The sequence below is a fragment of the Penicillium nucicola genome (genome assembly GCF_028828085.1).
Source record: "Penicillium nucicola strain IBT 29836 chromosome Unknown utg000003l, whole genome shotgun sequence".
NCBI classification, from domain to species: domain Eukaryota; kingdom Fungi; phylum Ascomycota; class Eurotiomycetes; order Eurotiales; family Aspergillaceae; genus Penicillium; species Penicillium nucicola.
Window position 1 is genome coordinate 208,666 of NW_026643127.1, and position 19,381 is coordinate 228,046.

The 19,381-nt window shown below is 46.7% G+C and overlaps 9 protein-coding genes across 9 annotated transcripts; 4 read left to right on the forward strand and 5 right to left on the reverse strand.

Moving 5' to 3' along the window:
• Nucleotides 1–370: 370 nt before the first annotated feature.
• N7511_003651 (putative salicylate synthetase) lies at nucleotides 371–1,696 on the reverse strand (the record flags this gene model as incomplete). Its single annotated transcript, XM_057126076.1, has 1 exon — nucleotides 371–1,696. One exon carries the CDS (start codon nucleotides 1,694–1,696, stop codon nucleotides 371–373), a length of 1,326 nt encoding a protein of 441 aa, XP_056984966.1.
• A 1,379-nt stretch (nucleotides 1,697–3,075) lies between these two features.
• N7511_003652 (uncharacterized protein) lies at nucleotides 3,076–4,187 on the forward strand (the record flags this gene model as incomplete). Its single annotated transcript, XM_057126077.1, has 5 exons — nucleotides 3,076–3,134; nucleotides 3,218–3,325; nucleotides 3,411–3,661; nucleotides 3,726–3,849; nucleotides 3,905–4,187. The coding sequence occupies 5 exons, from the start codon at nucleotides 3,076–3,078 to the stop codon at nucleotides 4,185–4,187; spliced, it is 825 nt and encodes a 274-aa protein (XP_056984967.1).
• Nucleotides 4,188–4,761: 574 nt separating this feature from the next.
• Nucleotides 4,762–6,880, reverse strand: N7511_003653 (uncharacterized protein; the record flags this gene model as incomplete). Its single annotated transcript, XM_057126078.1, has 8 exons — nucleotides 4,762–4,821; nucleotides 4,886–5,117; nucleotides 5,176–5,393; nucleotides 5,446–5,494; nucleotides 5,564–5,869; nucleotides 5,924–6,279; nucleotides 6,474–6,730; nucleotides 6,784–6,880. 8 exons carry the CDS (start codon nucleotides 6,878–6,880, stop codon nucleotides 4,762–4,764), a joined length of 1,575 nt encoding a protein of 524 aa, XP_056984968.1.
• A 664-nt stretch (nucleotides 6,881–7,544) lies between these two features.
• Nucleotides 7,545–8,645, forward strand: N7511_003654 (uncharacterized protein; the record flags this gene model as incomplete). The annotated part of the gene is made up of 3 exons (XM_057126079.1): nucleotides 7,545–7,867; nucleotides 7,921–8,300; nucleotides 8,359–8,645. 3 exons carry the CDS (start codon nucleotides 7,545–7,547, stop codon nucleotides 8,643–8,645), a joined length of 990 nt encoding a protein of 329 aa, XP_056984969.1.
• Nucleotides 8,646–9,078: 433 nt separating this feature from the next.
• N7511_003655 (uncharacterized protein) lies at nucleotides 9,079–9,600 on the reverse strand (the record flags this gene model as incomplete). Its single annotated transcript, XM_057126080.1, has 1 exon — nucleotides 9,079–9,600. The coding sequence occupies one exon, from the start codon at nucleotides 9,598–9,600 to the stop codon at nucleotides 9,079–9,081; it is 522 nt and encodes a 173-aa protein (XP_056984970.1).
• A 975-nt stretch (nucleotides 9,601–10,575) lies between these two features.
• N7511_003656 (uncharacterized protein) lies at nucleotides 10,576–11,897 on the forward strand (the record flags this gene model as incomplete). The annotated part of the gene is made up of 3 exons (XM_057126081.1): nucleotides 10,576–10,652; nucleotides 10,702–11,277; nucleotides 11,336–11,897. The coding sequence occupies 3 exons, from the start codon at nucleotides 10,576–10,578 to the stop codon at nucleotides 11,895–11,897; spliced, it is 1,215 nt and encodes a 404-aa protein (XP_056984971.1).
• A 570-nt stretch (nucleotides 11,898–12,467) lies between these two features.
• On the forward strand, nucleotides 12,468–13,588 carry N7511_003657 (mutanase; the record flags this gene model as incomplete). The annotated part of the gene is made up of 2 exons (XM_057126082.1): nucleotides 12,468–13,168; nucleotides 13,243–13,588. 2 exons carry the CDS (start codon nucleotides 12,468–12,470, stop codon nucleotides 13,586–13,588), a joined length of 1,047 nt encoding a protein of 348 aa, XP_056984972.1.
• A 716-nt stretch (nucleotides 13,589–14,304) lies between these two features.
• Nucleotides 14,305–17,046, reverse strand: N7511_003658 (uncharacterized protein; the record flags this gene model as incomplete). The annotated part of the gene is made up of 8 exons (XM_057126083.1): nucleotides 14,305–15,084; nucleotides 15,140–15,445; nucleotides 15,495–15,551; nucleotides 15,612–15,682; nucleotides 15,737–16,395; nucleotides 16,447–16,543; nucleotides 16,606–16,638; nucleotides 16,998–17,046. 8 exons carry the CDS (start codon nucleotides 17,044–17,046, stop codon nucleotides 14,305–14,307), a joined length of 2,052 nt encoding a protein of 683 aa, XP_056984973.1.
• A 32-nt stretch (nucleotides 17,047–17,078) lies between these two features.
• On the reverse strand, nucleotides 17,079–19,355 carry N7511_003659 (uncharacterized protein; the record flags this gene model as incomplete). The annotated part of the gene is made up of 1 exon (XM_057126084.1): nucleotides 17,079–19,355. The coding sequence occupies one exon, from the start codon at nucleotides 19,353–19,355 to the stop codon at nucleotides 17,079–17,081; it is 2,277 nt and encodes a 758-aa protein (XP_056984974.1).
• Between the last annotated feature and the right edge of the window lie 26 nt (nucleotides 19,356–19,381).

A 19,381-nucleotide genomic window follows, 5' to 3' on the forward strand; every position in this document is an offset into this window, starting at 1 on the left:
GATTCCAATGGGAGCAAGGGCTCCTACTCGGCTCTTCCATTCGAGTTAAAAGATCTTGAGAAGGAATTACTGGATACAGAAAATTCCAACAGCAGCCGTGATAGTCATATTGATGAGGCCAGGTGTTTGTTGCCATTGACGAGAAGCCGTTCATTCGAACACCGAAAGGAACGATCCACCGGTTCAAACCCCTAGAACAATACGATACCGAAATTGAGGAGTTAGCTAGCTCTCTGGATGCTTATCAGTGTATCATTAAATCCTGTTTTCTACCAATCAGATACCGAAAACTTGTTGATTATAGCACCACAATCGAACTCATTTATCTCTCATTATCCATAGACTAGAAAATGTATCTAAACTCTACTAATCACACATTCTGAATCACAAATGGGGCAATACTTGCGAGCTTCTCTCGTGTTTCAGTGAGTTCTCGCTCTGGATTCGATTGAGAGATGACGCCAGCTCCGGCCTGAACCCAACCACGGCTTTGATCCTGGAACACAGTGCGCAAAACGAGTGCTGCTTCAACTGATCTGGGGCCTTCAATCATCAAGACCGCACCAGAGTAGAGCTCCCGTGGCTGATCTTCCAGGCGTTGAATTGCTTCAAGCGCCGCATCCTTGGGGATACCGGACGCGGTAATTGAGGGGAACAAGACATCAAATGCATCCCACATGTCTTTCTCGGGAGATAGAATTCCAGCAACACTCGATCCGAGATGCTGGACAGAGCCACGTTCTCTTATTGACATGAGATCTTCCACATTGACTGTCTCTGGTGGGCATAGTCGGTGAAGTTCTGTTATCGCCTCTTTGACGGATAACACGTGTTCGACAATCTCCTTCGGGTCATTGAGTAACTCTTGTCGTAGTAGCTCGACGGTTTCTGGGGTCCCTTTTCTCGAGCGAGTTCCAGCCAATGGCTCAGTCATGACTTTCCCGTCTTCCATTGACATCACAAGCTCGGGACTAAAGCCAGTCGCCTCATAGCCAGCATGGTTCAGGCAGAAGGTTCGAGCCGGATTGTTGGAGCGCCGGCCTGAAAGCAAGGTTGCTGGCATATTGATCCTTTGCCCCACTTCCAATGCCCGTGATGGAATGACTTTCACGTACTGGCCTTCAGCGATATCTGCAAGAGCTCTTTTCACCCTATCTTGATAAATGCCTTGGGTATCCAGCGTATCGATTGGTTCCACCTTAGGAGAAAGAGAAACATCAAGGCTCATTGTGTTTTGGTGGATCAAGTCATACAAGTCCCTCACTTCTTCATGAACACCGTTGATAGTAACCGTGTGAGGCTCCAGTACAAGCTCGGTACGAGGAACAAACAAGGCCAAAAGTGGCCAACAGCCAGGGTTAAATGACTGTCCACGAACGTGTGCAGCATAGTTGAACCCTGCTTGACCGAATACCCGGTAACCATGTTTTGTATTCTCCGAAACGAATTCCCTTGCAATTCCTGCAATTGAATCCCCAGCAACTGTCCGAGATGTTTCACTGGACTCCGTATTGATCGTCGCGGTCTCCCCTTTCGAGTCGATGATCAATGATGATTGATTTCCTATCCCCATGTACCAATGCTGTTCGCGTTCGTAGACATAGTAGTCGCTGTCTTGGTACTTTGCTAAGATTTTGGCGACCGTTTCCAGTATGTCAACCTGGTGGGTGAATGTGGTCGAGGTCTGAGAATGCATAATGGTGATATGGGTGTGCAGACTGTTGAATTGGTATTGATATTTTCAAAGACAGAAGGAGCTTGGCTTTTTGAAATTTTATACAGCAGCAGACTGAGCTACTTATATTCCTCTGACTTCAATAAAGCTCAGTTTTCAAAGGAAACCTGCACACAAAACTTGTTGAGGCCTAAAATGTCGATCTTTTGCTGGTGTACAACACGGTGGCAAGAACTAATGGAATATCATAGAAACTGAGATGCGACAATCTATTATCCAGTACTCCCTATTGAAATCTCCTGCAGTCTGATAATTTGGAAGAGTATGCTCTAGATTGACACTGATGTTACACTGAAGAAATATAAGATATATATGGTCGATCGACATGACAGCTTTATTGGTTAGGCTATTAATCCCCGGTCGAGATAGCCAATCATCACCTTTTCATCCCTTATCTCTCTGTATCCACTTGTAGATCCCTTCATATGGCTGCCACGTCATGGCTACCAAAACCTTCAATCGGTGTGTGCAGAGGTATAATTCGAGTATATGACTTCGCCTACTGCATCAGTGTACTTGGTTGAGCATAGTATCGTACTAACTGACCGACATTCCATGTTTCAACTTGTTTTAGCAGTCAATCTTGCCTGATCATGCCTCATAAGATAGCGAATGTGGTTAAATATAAGGATGACGTACCAGCTATTGTAGATCTGAACGTGGGTCCGATGCTGAAGCACAGCGGTGTCTCAAAATTATTTGGCCAGTTGTAGAGTGTTCTCTCAGGGTTATTTGACCTGGGGTACTTTGAATTACTGCCGGCCAAAACCCTCCGAGGTCCATTCAATTGAACAGTTAGTATGCCATCCATCATACTGAGCCTGAGACCCGACGAGGCATTGCATCTGACACCTATGGAACGCATATAATGACTAGCATGTTGAATCCAGAGGTTTGGATGTCCGATCAGGGTAGGGGTCCTGGAGGGCGGTATGGCAGAAAGTAGAGTTCTAAGTACAGCCAGCCAAATACTTTTGGTTACACCACTGTACTAAAACGTACTGTACTGCTGTGTAACAACAAGTTTTGATTGTGCCGGATGAAATATGCAGTGATACCCTGAAAATTCTGCACATAGCTCTACCACGTCACAACCTTCTTAGAATGTCCTGTTGCAGAAGTATATACATTCCCAATCATGGTCAATGAGTTATGAGTTATGAATCGGCAACGAGTCCTTCCAAGGCATATATATAAATACCCTGAACTCCCTCGCGGAAATATTTCAGCTAACATATCAAGAGAGCGCCACTCAACAAGCAAATCGATAATTATCAAAGACTCATTCGTCTTCAATTCCATTTTCTTCCCAAGGTTCTACCAGATCCACTCTAACAAAGATGACCATGACTCAAAAAGACGACTATGTTTTGGGGCGAGGTGTTGGAGATTCCGTTAGGTTAGCTGAATCCACTACTTCTGACTTGACTTCATGTCAATACCGAAGGGTCGAGTATCGTACAGATCGTTGATTGTACACAGACTGGATGCACAGCACCTTCTTTGGAAGCTTCACCGAGGGTTTGAGCTGCACCCTGACATTGCAGTGACGGAGAATATGAAGATTGCTGAGCTTGGGACGGGAACGGGGTAAGGTTCATGTCTTCAAAAATTCCTTCCATTCAATTTCCATTTCAATCTTGGATATTTGCAAAGATGCCTAACATTGGAACAGTATCTGGTTGTTAGATCTTGCAGAGAAGCTCCCACCAACTGTCCAGCTGCATGGATATGACATATCGAACGACCAGTATCCATCAAAGAACTTATGGCCAAAGAACGTTAAACTTGGCGTTCTTGACTCTTTGATTGATCCTCCTGAGTCTCTGGAGGGAATTTACGATGTGGTCCACCTTCGGATGTGGGCAAGCAATTTGCACAACAACGACACGCTGGGAATCATTAACCATTTCAAAAAGCTTCTAAGTAAGGTCCAATTGAACGCAGATATCAGATACCTCTTCTCAGAAGCTAACCAAATGCGCTATAGAGCCTGGTGGATACGTTCAATGGGAGGATGCCGACTTGATGCACCAGCGCATCCAAGGTGCTGAAGCAGAAGAATTTGAGGAGAATATCAACCACGCTTTCAAAAAGGCTGGTCTTGACTACAAGTTCGTTATCCTGTAGTAGTGAAATTATTCAAAACTAATTCATTCGCAACTACAGCTGGGTTTCAGACTTGCCGAACCGCTTGCAGGAGCAGAACTTCACGATTCTCGAGTCGAAAACCGATTCTTTCCGGCCTGGACTAGTGCAACTATGCACTAATACTTACTTGATTGCTCTTCGTGAAATCATTCAAGGAATGAAAAGACGACTGGGCCATAGTCTGATGATTTCGCTTACTGAGCTGGAGGTGAGCCTTTACCAAATTTCCTTGCACAACACGGGAGACTTCATCTACAACTGGTCCCCCGTGGTGGTATTGGCACAGACTGCAACTGAATAAGATGGTTGTCATTCACATATGTTACTTAGTCTGGCTCTACATCTTTGAGCAGGGTCAATCTACTTTCCCAGTGTTATCTAATCTTCGTGCCTCTCGTACGAAAAGCCAAATTGCATCAACTCAAACTTTATGACATGTACGTCTCTCTAACAGAGTATCGTGACAGTATTGTAGCGGCGCTTTGAGGAATGCCTCATATAAGACGTTATAAAGGATAACTTGGTCAGGAGCCATACAACCAGCATGATTTGGAGTGGAATCTATTTCGGTCAAGTTTCCACTGTTGATGTCCATATAAGCCAAGATTTGACAAGGATAGTCCATATGGACCCCGAACTAGATCCCAACTCCAAATTCAGCTCAGCTCTAAGTTAACAATTGAACCCTCAGACTGATTAAAGCGATTTACTGAATTCGATGATACGATAGTACACGAAGTCCCAGTTTTTCTTCCCTCCCTCCTGTATATGTCTATGTACGAGCATACTCCAAAAGCGCAAGGTTCGCTAGATAAATAAAGACTTATCTGGTCTAAGAACTTATTAAATACATGTTCCCTCGCTGGGAATCGTTCTTAATCGTAGGTTTTGACAGGTATACACGGGAATCCTTTCGAGGCGTCGGCAAATTTCCACTGTGAAGGGTTAGCGATATATGAAATCAAAATGCAGAGTGAAGAAAGAGGGGATGTAACTCACATCATTCGCCTTCATCATGTTGGTCGAGACGATGTCCATTTGCTTGTCGGTTCCTTTAATGTCCTTCGGGTCAGTGCTACCGCACTCGTTGAAGTACGCATTGTACATCCCCGGTGCAGCAACATTGCTTTCCCATAAGTTCGCGGGACTTCCTGCTTTTGCATCCTTGGTGATTTTGTAGCTCTTCTTGTTACTATTCTTTTCTTTGTCACTGAGCCACTGCTCGTGAATACTATTTTGAAATATCAGGGCAACGCTCGGTTCGTAGGATGTCAATAGGCAGAACTCACCTTAATGCAAAGTCTTCCACAGTCAGGTCACCCATGCGGTGACCATTAAGCTCAGTTGACGTCATTCCAGGGAGAACAGTTAGGCGTTGAATATGACTGGAGAAACGTCCCGATGCGATACCTGAGCCAGATTTATTGGCGTCCACGAAGAAAAAGCACTGCTTAGGGTACTTCTTCAGTGTTATTTTAGCCTCATTCCATTTGCTACTACCGGGATACTGATTCAGCCAGTTAGCATCAAATCAGTTGAAGCATGACAAAGATACATACATAGAACAGCTCGTTAAAAAGAGTGTCAGTCTTGGCCGTTTTGAGATCACTACAGGAATATGGTCGAACACTAGAAGTTTGAGCCAAAGACGAGCAGTGTTTTCCGGAGTGGACTTACATGAGCGTTGGACGCGAGTCATCATCTTGATGCAGTGAAATTGGAATCAACTGCGAGAACAGCACATCCACTGCATGGGAAGTGACATCTCCGGGGTCAACACGTCGAGTGTACATTCCATCGCGCACCATATTCGTCAGTGTGGTGAATTCAGAGATGCCACTTCCCTGAGAATCATCACCAGTCAGTTTGCCACTGAATAGCTTGTCGGTGTATTGATTGATACTTGAGGACCATGTTTGGGTTATGTTGTGCGCCAGCTCGGAAAATTTTGTGCATTCTGTAATGATACTCTCGGCTCCCCCCCTGTTTAAAATCAGCATTTTACCACATCTTCATCATGTGGATATCCCGACTTACACCAGGTTTTTGCCTTCGGCGATGTATTCAGAGGCAATAGACGAGAGCTCAAAAGCCATCTGGTTTGTATTTTGCTTGAATGCGTTAATTTTGTTTTTCGTCGCTTGGGCAACTTCAGATGCCTTGCCGCTTGTTGCCTCTTCATAACTTGGTAATTTGGAAGCAAATCCTTTCTCGAGACCTTTGGCGGCAAACTGGCCGACACCAAAGGACATAAATTCGGCGATCCATCCAAGGATCTCCGCCGCATCCATGGCAGGCTTTTTGTATTTGACAAACACTTCACCAATTTCGTCCATTGAACTCGCAGCCGCTGAGTCAGCGTTCACCATGTCTTGGTAGTATGGGTCATAGAACTGCAGTGTCACATAGTCAGATGAAGTCCGAGCAGGAAGACAACAATAGAACTTACATTCGAAATTGAGGAGAGAGACATCAAAATGAAGTTCGCAGCTGGCCCGTACGCGGATTTCTGTTGAGGATTAGTTTCTCAGACTTTATCTTAGTCTAAAGGAGAGGGAGTATTGTCTGTGCAAGTGGGAAGACATACGCAATCGGATGTATATTTAATACACCCGTTGGTCCCATCCTGTGAGCTTTTGGCACAGTCCCAGGTTCCGCCGTCTTGTCCCAACATTTCAGCAACGTAGTGAGAAAAAGATGGATACTTCTTGTGATTATTCGTTGTTGCATAGTCGTATACCAAGGCATCCCAGAGATCCTGGGCATGAGAATCTTTCCATTGCGTCTCCGGGGTGGCATTGGCGTCGTTAACCCAGGGCTCACTACAACTGACTTTTGCGGCAGCTAGAAATGGGAGTTAGTCATAAGAGCCAGCATATATTAAACAGTATAGTCACCAGTCATAGCCTTTAAGATGTTGGGAGCCGCTTTGACAGGGTTGGCAACTGTTGCGCCTGCCCAAATGGCAATTGATCCGAGATACAACAGCCGCATGTTGTCCAGATGAGAGAAATGTGATATAGAAGGGAAGCTTTTCGCTACTTTATTTTAGGATGAGAACACAGAGAGGCGAACAGAGGTTATATAGATCAAAGACCGGGGTATTATTTTGCTTATACGCGGATAATACCCACTCTACCCGTGTTTCTTTTGTTGATCTGATATATTCTAAAAATATATCAAATCAAATGACGGCTATTGTTGCGCGCTTTTTGGCATTATCCCACTTAGAACCCAGAATATTTCAATTTAGGGTTCCAATGCTACGGGTTCGGGCCGATCTGCTCAGGTCAACTGCCACAGGGGCCAGGGGCCACAGCCCCGGCGGGTCCTGAACTAGCGCCAAACACTGGCCCCCAATACGCAGGAACCCGGGGGCCCTCGGAACAGGTATAGGAAAAGTAGCTGGAAAAAGAAGAAAAAAAAAGAATATTGTGTGCCAGAAACACACTTTCAGCACAATGGTTTGCAAGAGTGGGTAGATTATATCGAACGGTAATATTAATAAATCAGAACGCAGCACTCCCTGGGATCAAATAAAAACCCATCATCGTCCCGTCTCTTGCCACATATACCCTTGACCTGTTTATTTCTTTTCCTTTTCCTACCACACGGTCGTCTACCTGAATCTACACAAGTGATCTGCCTGTTCTTGACAATGCAGATGCTGACAACCGCTCTCGCTCAGGCTGGCCTCTTTGCGGGAATTGCCTGGGCTGGTGTCATGGTCCCTCGCGACTCACCTACCTACACTATGAATCCATTGATCGCACAATGGGACTCTAGTTGTGGACTCAGCAATCCTGCAAACCATGCCGAGACACGACAGGATGCAGTTGTGCGCGCCTGGGTTGGCGCCCTGGAATTGGCAGCCGATGCATGGGATCGTTGGTCGGATGTCAAGCCTTTCTTGAAAGAGTTGGCCCCCGAGAGTCATCCAAATGCCGGGATCGAGCTGAAGGCAAATCAAGCAGACGCCGCGTATGTTCCATTCTCTTCGATTCAAAAGGCGGAAGTGCCTAACAGTGAATTAGATATACGCAATTCTTTGCTATGAGCTTCGAGAAAGAAACAATCAACAAGGTTGAGGACGTTTTGAAGAAGATGAACACCTTGACGAATGTCATGCCTGGAAAAGGTGGGCGTCCAGATATCGAGATGTATATTTCCTGCAATGATGAGTCTGTTGGCAACATGAAGTGCGACAAAGACCTTGTCTTCGAGGTCGACTTGCCAGACAAGAAGGGCAGCTTGCTAAACTTTTGCACTGGGTTCTGGGAAGAACCCCGATTCGATGTATGGAAAAAGGCAGCGCTTAACGCAAAGCACTCTGGTAATGGTGGTCCGGGGGACGTCACTCAAAAGGATTGGGAGAGAGTCCGCAACATCGAGCGCTGGAATGCAGGAACTGAAGGTATTTACCCCTACCAAGCTACTAAGGAAAAAAAGTCTAATGATGTGTAAAATTGCAGCTGGTACCCTGTTCAAGCAATTAACACATATTGACTGGATTGGAAACACTAATCCGTACGACAAAGATGGCAAAGCCAACCCGACAGAGATTCAAGGATGGTGGAATAATGCTCAGCATGCCACTAACACTGTACACGGCAAAACAACCATGAAAGAAGTTTATCTGAATGCGGAGTCATACTCCTGGTATGCTCAGTACGGGTATTTCCTCCGCCGTCTCACTCCCCGTTCCAATCCGTGGCCGCTTGCTGGCCCCAAGATGGCGCCAAACTCGATCGCTATTTAAGGCTGGAGTACTCTGTATTATATTATTAGTCTGGTTTGAATTCATACATTATATAATCTGTCAGAGTTCTAGCGTGCCCAGGAAATCATTTCATCAGTACCTTCGACTGGTTTTCTGTTTCATTTCATAGTAAGTCTGTAATTTTGACTAGAGGCTCGAAGAGCCTGCAAGTCATATTTCGTTATATTGAACCGAGACCTGAATCGTTTGCATCGTTGGAGATCCTAAAAAATCAGAACGGAATTTATAGTCACGCCTTTTTATTCATACACAGTGTACGTTGATACATAGACAAAATAATATAAACATGAGGTATAATCAGAAATTGAATTTGAGTCGTTGGACATGGCTTTTATAGACGAACAGAAGCCACATGGTCAACATAATTAAATCTAATTAAACATTCTGCTCGTTTCTTTCCCGTGTGTACACCTTAGTTTGAAGCTGCACAGACATACTTGAAAGAGCGCATGCCAGTGATTGTCTTTCCATCAGAGTTGGTAGCAGATCCACACGTAGAAATCTGGTCAGTGGAACTCATAAAGCCCAGCCAGTCTGTGTCGTCGTTCGCACAGCCAAGGCTCTTGTAGAAGTGGAGCTGACAAAGAGAGCCAATGTTGCCGTCGATGATCATACTTGCTCCATCGCCTTCCAGATCATCCCTTCCACCCTTCACATTTTTGCTCGTGGAACAAAGCTTGTCATTTCCAGTGAAGTCGGAGCGAAGAACATCGACAACTGCACCCCCACCGTCACCGTGACAGCCAGAGGTTGCATAGAATGATATCCCTTTCAGTGTGTCCTCGTGCGAGACTGGTGCTTTGTAGCCGATCTTTGGGTTGCTGCCGCCCGGAGTCTTTTGTATGCTTTTCTGGATGGCTTGACTGAATTTCTTTTGGTCCATAATGCTGTAGCAGGGCTTTCGGGCTTTGGGATGAACGACAGCCGTGGCCATAGTGGCCAGGAAAAGGAAGTAAAGGATTCGGAAAATCATTGTAGTTGGAGAATTAAATGAAGATGAAGATTGAGACTACCGGAGAGAGAGGTAGATAATGTGCAGGATACAGGTAATAAGAATGAAGGTCATACAGAAAAGGTCCTGTACTTCCTCATTTAGTCAGGGTTATGTTTGATTATTCTATCTTATTCTATATTCTATTTTCACTTTTAGAATGGGGCCGGTGATGAAGACACGGTCCCATAGTCCTAAGTGCTGGGGGCGAGACAATGTGCAAAGATAGATATTTCTGCGCTATAGTTGAATTTGAAGCTAGAGTATGCACTCCTTGAGGAGGGGGCCAAGCATTTCTATGAAACGTCAATCTTCCAGCAAGCTTCGTGTTGGCCCCATCATCACCCGTAGATGTGGATGGATTTGCGGGTTCCTGCATACAGGGTCATATTGTATAAGCATTGGGGGCCATTCGCTTGGCTTATCGCGTATATCTTCAGCCAATAACTCCCAGGGCCCAGGATCAGGGCCGTGCTTGGGAAATGGCTGGCCCCCAAATCGCGACACAAAGTTAGCGCGTATATGCGGGTGACTGTGTCGATCTATTCTAAGGAATAGTGGAGTGCAGCGCGAGGTTTTGGACCCTCAAAGCTAGCCCCCAAGATGCTTCACTGGGGGAGTGTCAAAATTTGCTAAGCTTTTCCAGGTTAGAAAGCTTAGCTAGCTTGATCTGGACTTTGTGGGAACTATTTCGGTCGAGTCTCCACTCCGGAGTGCCTAAACAAGCCTAGCTTGGATAAGAATAGCCCCTGCGGCTCCCGGGCCCTGGGGGCGGTGACCTGGGGGTAACGTTAACCCAAGTTATTGTTTGACTCAGCTGGTAGTCCGTTTGTCATCAACCCTCGACCCTGGAACGCTGGGGCACTGTCAATGGTCTCCTGTTCATCCCACTATCTCTGAGCTATCCTCTTCGCAAGTATGCATGAATTCACGACCACTGTCACTGAGAATGATCGTATCTCTCCATTCTTGAAGATTTTGTCATCGGATAGGCTGTATGTATCGCGCCCGCCCAACGGGGGAACCAATTTTGATATCTCCCAGGCCAAATACCCCAAAGCTCAGTCTCTCTATTGAGCTACAGTCCCTTGATGGGCCTACAGTTGCGAAAGAAGGCTCCAATAACATGCTCATCTATCATATTCATCGGGACCCGAATGACGGCCACGATGAGCCGTGCACGATATATTGGTCTGGCAGCTTTGAAGCATTTGGGTCCAAGGGCTTTGTTCTTCTTCGACACACCGCTGATGGCGAAATGGAAAAGGTTGAGGGCCTAGTGGAATCCTGGAACGATGAATACCTCTCAAGTGGTGCCTTCTGGGGTTCTAAACAAGGTTTTCATGAGTTAGCGCCCGGCCAAAGTATCTGGTTTGGAACAGGCTTGGAGGAATCATGGATAAAAGCCTTGATTCCAGGCGAACGATATGAGCTGGTTTGGCCGGGTGGTGAGATTTCTTGGTGGGGATGGGGTACTATCGAACAAAGCCTTGAAAAGTATCCCAATCCTTCCGCCCAAGCAATTCTTCCTGGGCCACATCATCTGTCGTTCGATGTGGTTGATCGACCTAAGCCTCCCGTCTATGAGACACCACGACCGCAGTGGCCCACCACTCCAGTGTAAGTGACAAAATCACATTATTACAATGGTTTTATACTAACAACACTATCGACCTAGCCCCGGAACCCCAAAGTTTAGGGTGACATTAAGTGGCGGTAACCAAAAGAAACTCACGGAGAACTTCGTGATGCAATATACTATCACGTACATTGGCATCACCTCAGAAGATCCACAGGGCAATTTTGAGCCTGCGACGAGGTCTATCGTTTTTGATGCAGACAACTTGGTTCCATCCGAGTGGGCCTTTCGACGTCATAACGATGGTCACTGGAATTACTGCGAGCTCAACGGTGTCAACTGCGCCATAGCTGGTGCTCTCTGGATTGATTATGAAGGCCCTGTTGAGATCGCCAAATCTGGTCGATTCATCAGTCTAGCACCTGGTGAGTCGTGGAGCGACAGTGTGGGAGGAGACCTCCTGCCGAAAGATCTGGTCTTAGGGGACGAAATTCGATATCAGGTGGATGGTTGTTTGTTGGAAACTTGGAATTGGGGAAGTATGGAGGAGCATAGCCAGACTGTATTGTTCTATCACCACGGATTTAAGGACCCCATTTGGACGGAGCGGCCTATCGTGCTACCTGCATCCAATCCTCTGGAGTTTAGCGTTGTTGAATAATTCATCACACTCGTTCGTATCTTCAATTGAACTTGATATTATTAAGTCTTGGACATATTCAAAAGATAGAGCGAGGAATTTTCGATACTTGGTCGAGACCAATCTCATCAAATGTCTTGAATGGCCAACAGGTAGTAGTTACCTCTTATCAAAGAGTAATTCAATATTTTCGGCGCACCTGGCATCATTTCCAGAAGGGGAAGGCCCCTTATTCCTGAAACCAGGACTAATCTTACTCCGCTATACATAGCACGGGAGCTAAATCCTGCCGGCGGCGTAAAAAGGCTTGCTGTTTAGCCCCAAGTTCCACTCAGTGCGAAAAAGAAATCTCAAACAAAAAGGCCGGCGAAATTCTTGGGGCCGCGGACCCTCCATGTTACCCGCCCCCAACCCTAATCGCCCCCATTCAAGCAAAATAGAGTGGCCCACTGGAAGCTTACCTGGATATGAGAATATTTTCTGCTACTACAATGTAATGTCTTTTGCTTATAACTCCTTCATACCCAGCTGCATAGAAGGTTAAGACAACCAACTTCCTTGCCTCGATTGTCTGCCAGTATCCACTTCATCATGGTTTATCCACAGGCTTCCAATTTCTGTTTAGCACTTGCTGCCATCTTTCTTATGATAACTCACACACTGGCTTTCTCTGTTGTTGAGCTAGATACGCGCGCGGATTCATCATGTGCAAGCACAAGCGGCAACAGCAATACCGACCAAGATACCAACAACAAAGATGTCACGATCAAGTGGACGACCGAAACAGGCTTAATTTGTACTGAAAAGCAGAAGACTGAGGCTATTACGGAGTTTCGCTATGCTATCCAAATGGCAAACGCGGCCAAGGCAGACTTTAGCAAGTTCGGCTACGTGCAAGAATTCTTCGACAAACGCACCATTGCAAAGTCCGACTGGAAATCCCACTACACAAATACATTGACTCGGATTACAAGTTTATTGGATGGAACTTCAACATCAAAAGGCGACTATGTCCTGACTGTCCGATGTGATCAAAGTACGGCCAGCACCAAAGGGTGCAAGAAAGGCTTTCCTGCGTTTATGAATGAGCAAAGCAGCAAAGAAGGTACACTCACGCTTTGTGACTCATTCCTCAACCCCCCAATAGCTGGAACGAAAATTCAGAAGACCGCCTCTAACCTTGAGCAATGCAAAAATGGAGAACTTGAACTTCGTGAAGCTCAGCGCTCGGCGGCATCAGTCCTCATTCATGAGTGTTTACACACTACCTACGCTATGCTTGGAGACAAACCGTAAGTCTTGATCTGCAATTGTTTGCCACAAAAATGCACCTCACAAATCACACGAAATCTGACCATCGAAATAGGGGCCTGGATTATGCTTATGGCTTGAGTGCATCTTTAGAGCTTCCTAAAGGCACATTTGATCGTCGTTGTGGGGACGGGCCTAAGATGCGTGCGTTGACAGAAAAGATGCCTTTGTGTGGAGTGGATCCAACCAACAAACAAGGAGAGGACGGGATATGTAATGCCAATCTCTGTCTAAGGAACCCGGACTCGTGGTCATTTGTGGCGACAGGTATTTGGTTCAGCGAAAAGTGTGGGAAGATGATCAAACAGAGTGGAACAAGCCTTGCTCGCAGGACTGTCAAGACATTCAAGAAAAGGGGAACCTGCAAGGTGAACGATAATGCCGCCTGGCCATTTAATTGATTCAAGTGAAGGCCCGAACATGTACATAATTCTCTACAGATTTCATTGGTGCTGAGGTCATGGAAAGTGAATTTTCAAAGTGAATCTAAAGAGAGCCTTTGTATACTTTATACTAAATGGCGAAATAAAATGTATCAATTGCCATATCATTTCTATGGCCTTTGAAGACAGTAAACCCAATTTACTTGCCGTGTTGGGGTGTCACGCTATACTTTGGAATTTGCTAAGTATTATATCACGGGTAAAAGTTGGTTAAAGGAGACTAAAGAACTAGTTACTCCGTCAATTGTTCGAATAGATTCCATAAGACCCACAGTATTCTAGTTAGGGGAGTGGAACGGTAATTTTATCTTCTTTGGATTAAGGAGGGACTTGGAAAGGGGAACACTATGATATCGATCGTTCTTATCAAAGAGTCTTTATGACTAGAACATAAACTAGCTATTGTGACTTATTTCTTCCACTAAAATATCGATAAGAAGCCTAGTGCTCTTGAAACACTGAAATGAAACAGAAGCTGATTGGTAGGGAGATGTCTTAAATACCACGAAGGCCTTTGTTCAAGAATCCTTTTAGATTAACATGCTCCCTCCTATTCAATATGACGGCTTGATCAAGAGAATAATACACTCCGATTTTGTGTCGATAATCTTTTTGAATATTTGCTAAAAACTAAAGATACGAACCCTAAATTCACCCGTTCCATTTACAATTCGCTAATTCTCAATATCAATAATAGGAAGATCAGACATATGCAACTTCGATCCTCCATACGGTCTTAGCCTCGCAACGAAACTTTCCCCAAGACAAAGCCTATCTCCTAGCGCCGGCGGCGAAGCAGGAACAGCCCCTTTAAACAAAGGCCAATCAATCAAACAAGCCTTTGCAGTGATGTACATGGGCATTTTTCCATCATCAAAAGTAGGCCTAGGCAAAGACCCAGATCCTGAGTGGAAAGTCAAAGTCGATGGGTCAATAGCTACATTCCACTCTGTGCCATTTGTCATGGAATGATCTTGCATCTGTGGTGGGTATGTTCCTTCTGGCCATTCTTGTTGTGTATTGTAGTAGGTTGGTGGCGTGCTTGTTGTTATTGGGTCGATATATAGACTGTAGAGGATTGAACCGTGGTAGATGGCTACGGTATCGTTCGCTCTTGACTGAGTTTGGATTTCCATGCCGATGACGTAGTTGAGGGTTGTCTTTCCCGGTTGGATTTGGAGTTGTGTCAGACCTGTCTTTGTGTCGACTGAGAGTGCTTTGTCGTTTATCTTAATCCCTGTTGACCATTGTGGGACGCGAAGGTAGAAGTCAAATGGTGTTTCACTGTCGATTGTGTATGAAAGACTCGTGTTGAACGGATAGTCGGTTTGACAGTCGACTCTAACCGCTTTGTCATTTATCTTGGTGTTTACCTTTCCGGGACTGAGAAGAGCGTGAACTAGTCCGTTTTCGCCGTTCTTGAGGAAGCTGTACATCGTGAATTTTGGAAATCCCTGTGAATCATATTAAGAGTCATCGTCACATGAATGAGACGTGCCAGCTTCATACCTGAGGATGGTTGACAGTGCAACAAGGATAATTAGGCTCAACGCCAAATGTTTGGCCAATAGTGTTAACATTCCAGAAAGGCGATGCAGAAAGCCTTTTAGAAAACGGTTGGTTTGGCTCAGTCATATATTGATGAGCCGTCCAATCTGGCCACATTGCTGCTGGTAAGGCGTTGAACGCGGCCAATTCAGCGCGGTCTGCATAGTCTGGATCGCCGATTGCGAAGTAGTTGTAGGCGAGTGAGTAGATTGTTTCAACATCTGTGCAGAGCTCAGATCCATAGAATGGATCCAGACCAGCGAGACGCTTGATTGTGTCAGCCACGTCCAATTGGTATGTGAGTAGGTTCACTCACTTCATCAGCTAGGATTGAGCCGGAAGCTGAGCCGTGATATTTGAATGTCCAGTCAACCTACACGAAATTAGCAATAGCACCAGTGAGGTTTGACGATTGAGATTCGTGTGAGCATACGCCATTCTTAGCAGTAGTAATCAGACTATCGTTGTGAGTAGAGCGCCTAAAAACAGCTGCATACTTCAGAGCTGCACCAAGTCTTATTAGTCCCATATTTGCCTCCCACACGGCAGACAACATACCTTCAGCAACAGTAACACCATGCAAAAACGGCCATTCCTGATCCGCCAGATCTTGCGGAACAATATTGAGGTCCTCCTTGATATAACTCTGCTCAGTATACCAGCCCTCCCACTTGAACGAATACTCATGGATCAATTGAATATTCTCTCTCAAAATCTCACTCTGGTTCCCAGGATGATGATCAAGCATCCACTGCAAAGAAACAACCATATCTGGTGACCTAGACCGGAACCAAACAAAATCATCCGCACTAGTCTGATCGCCATCATGATAGATCATCCCCGTACCATTGTTCTTCAACATGGAATTCATCAATTCATTGAAGTGATACAGCGCATTGATAACGGTTTCTTCGTAGATTTCGGGGTCGGCATCGACAAGATTCGTCAATCCCAAAAAGACTAGAGTTCGTGCCCAGATAAGACGGTTTCCCGCTTCAAGTGTTTCAGGTCCGATCCAGCCATCCGGTTGAATCAAGTCAATGATTTTGCTGACGACTGTTTTGACATCGGCTTTGAGACGCTCGTCTTGAAGTGTATAGGCAAGCGGGACTATGGCGTTCAGCCAGTATGGTAGGGCTTCGTTTAGGCCACTGTATTCTTGGTCGCCGCCTATCCATGATGAGTTTGCAACATAGCGATAGAAGTCGTATAAATGACTGGTATTTGTTAGTGTTAATTTGAAGAGCTCGCCTCATGCGTTGATTTACCCTCCTAGTCCTGCCGCGGAGGCTTCAAGCTCCGTTCTGAGCCATCCGTTTGGTGTTATACTTCCAAGAGGCAGGGGTTCATATGTCAACGGGACGACTAGATGTTCTAGCTAAGCCACGATATTGTATCAGACCAAACTTGAGATGAAAAAAACTCACGATCACTGGTACCCCTCGCCTTTTCTGCCGAAGCTGCAATTGGCAACCAGTAAAGTATCGTGTTTATCAACCTCATGGTGATAAAACTGGCAAAGGTCCTTAGGATTGTAAAATCTTATACATCCGCTCTATTACCATTTTAAGTCAACTCCCAGCCGATAACCGATTGACTTGTCCAAATTGCAAGCGAGCCGGGTGCAACACGGTCAAAGTCATGAAGGGTGTTTATGAAATGAGGGGAAATGTAACATTCCAGAAGACCGTGCGGAGTATGTCGATCTATAACGTCCGGATTTGAAGTGATCGGGCTAACTAGTGATAGAAAATACGAGTCCCGTCGGGGTTTTGCCTTTGAAGGAAATAGATTGGCAGCTGAATTTCTAATTACATACACCGACTCTTTTGATATGTCTCAGAGTCGAGCTTCGGGTTTTCATACATCGAGGGTAAGGGTGTTCGTAGACACGTAATGTTTAACGGTAAATGACTGTGCTGTTCTCCTTGCGGACGAACTGCAGGAACCCTTCCAAGTCAGGGTTCTTGGTCTCATTGACGAGGAAGACAGCAGGCTTTCCGTAAGGTGCGGAGACCCGTGCGGTCTGGCCACCTTGGTACTTCTTGCCAGACCAGACGTGGGTGAAGGTCTCGTTCTTGCCGGGGAAGTATACCTTGACGCTTGTGTGACCGGGGTCCAGGACCGGTGCGACGTACAGATCGGCACCGAGGTAAAAGCTCTCGTAGCTGATAGCCTTGGCCTTAACATCGTTGGGGTGGTAGATGACGGGCATGCGGAGCAAGGGCCAGCCGAGCTTCTTGCTCTCGGTATCCAAGATGCGGCGACGGTAAGCGGCAAGGCTGGCAAACATGCGCGCGTTGTAGCTGAACCAGGAGTAGGTCGTGGAGTTGGTATAGAATTGAGCGTTGACCTGGGGGACGTTACCCTCGTGGGTACGGAAGACAGTGCTGGCAACGGCGGAGAGTTCTCCCCAGCGACCAAGCAGCTCGGCGGACCGGTTGACGACGCCGTTGCTATCCCAGGTAGTGGTATATCCACCGATCTCAGTGTGACCATGGGCGTAGCCAGAGAGACCCATGTGACCCATGACGGTGATGGAGGACTTAATGCCATCATTGACGCCCCAGTTGGTGTCCTGGTCACCGGCCCAGTAGAGGTTCATGTAGCGATTGGCCGCCATGGCGCATGAACGGTGGAAGAGAATAGCATCCTTGAAGCTAGGAACACTCTTTCCAATCCAGTGGTGAAGGGCCGCCCACTCACGGGGGTAAGTGTTGTGATAGACCAGGGGGTCGATGCTCTTGTTGGCAAAGCGGGTATCGGGATAAATAGGAGTGTACTCGCCGAAGTCAGTCATGAAACCAGAGATGTTGGCATTCCAGACTTGAGACAGCAGGACGTTCTTGAACCAAGATCGGCCAGCGGGGTTGGTCAGGTCCAGGATTCCGGCATCAAGACCAGGACCACTGGAGATAACAGAGGTGTCATTGGTAGTGTAATTTTGGATCATGTATCCTCCCTTGGTAGCCTCTTCATAGAGGTTCGAGGTGTAACCGTCTGGCTTGGAGCTGACGTTGGCCAAGAAGGGGTTGATGTATGAGAGAGTACGGACATTGTGGTCATCACGCAGGTTCTGTACAAACTCATTCCAGGTTGGGTACAGCTTGGAGTCGGATTCCCAGTTCCACCAGAGACGGGAGACGTTGAGAGACATGTAGGAAACACTCTGGGAATGGGTACCAGACCAATCCTGAAGCCAGACAGCGGCAATGGGAGTGGTTAGGTTGAGACCTTGATCGACAATGCGGTTGACCTTAGACTGTCCACCCTGGATACCGAGAACAGCACCGGTGTCCACCCACTTAGGAAGCTCGGGCATGCGGCCGGTGTACTCGGTCAGCATGGTGATACCGTGCAGCATGTTCTCGGCCTGCATGAAGTATCCATCGACATCCAGGCCACTGTATCGGACAGTGACGGCACGGGCATCAGTGAAGTTGAAGGTGGAGTAAGCCGAGCTCTCCTGTGTCAGGTGGAACACCCGAGAATTGGAGCTGATGTACTGGGGCACAGCGGAGTAAGTGGTGAAGTGATCTCCACCAGCAAAGAAGCTATCCTTGGACTCCAGGTCAGTCGTTGGCTGGTCGCCACGGCCGACACCCTGCTCACGGGAGAAGATCGGGACGGTCTGGTTTTTCAATGAGGCGAAGGAGGCCTGACCACCAAGACCGTAGAAGTCCTCGGCAGGGGAAGAACGGTAAGTCAGGAACAGCTTCGTGGCATCGGACTCGGAGTCAACATTGGCGCGGAAGGCAATGCGATCAGGGAACTGGGATGGCACCCAGAACGCGACAGTGAACTGAGCAGTAGCATCACCGCAGCCGGTAAGATTACCTTCAATGACCGCAGCATGGTCATTGGCGCTGCCGTTCCATTGACGCAAATCAACCTTGGTGATCTGCTGACCAGTGCACTTCTTCTGGTCCACTTCATTGATCTTGAAATTACCATTGGCAGCGATGATCTCATCATCTCCTGCGCTGGCACTGAGAAATCCCCGGCCTGGAACCGTGTCCCAAATAGGGCGACCATCTTGAGTGATCGTCAGGTAATTGGCTTTTTCATTAGCAGTGAGCTCGAAGCCATTGCTCAGGTTCAATGGGGCATGGATGGCAAGAGCCGGGGCCGCGGAGGCCGCAAGTGAGGCCCAAAGCCAAGTGCTGGAGGAGCGCATATTGTAATAAGACTTGGAACGACCGA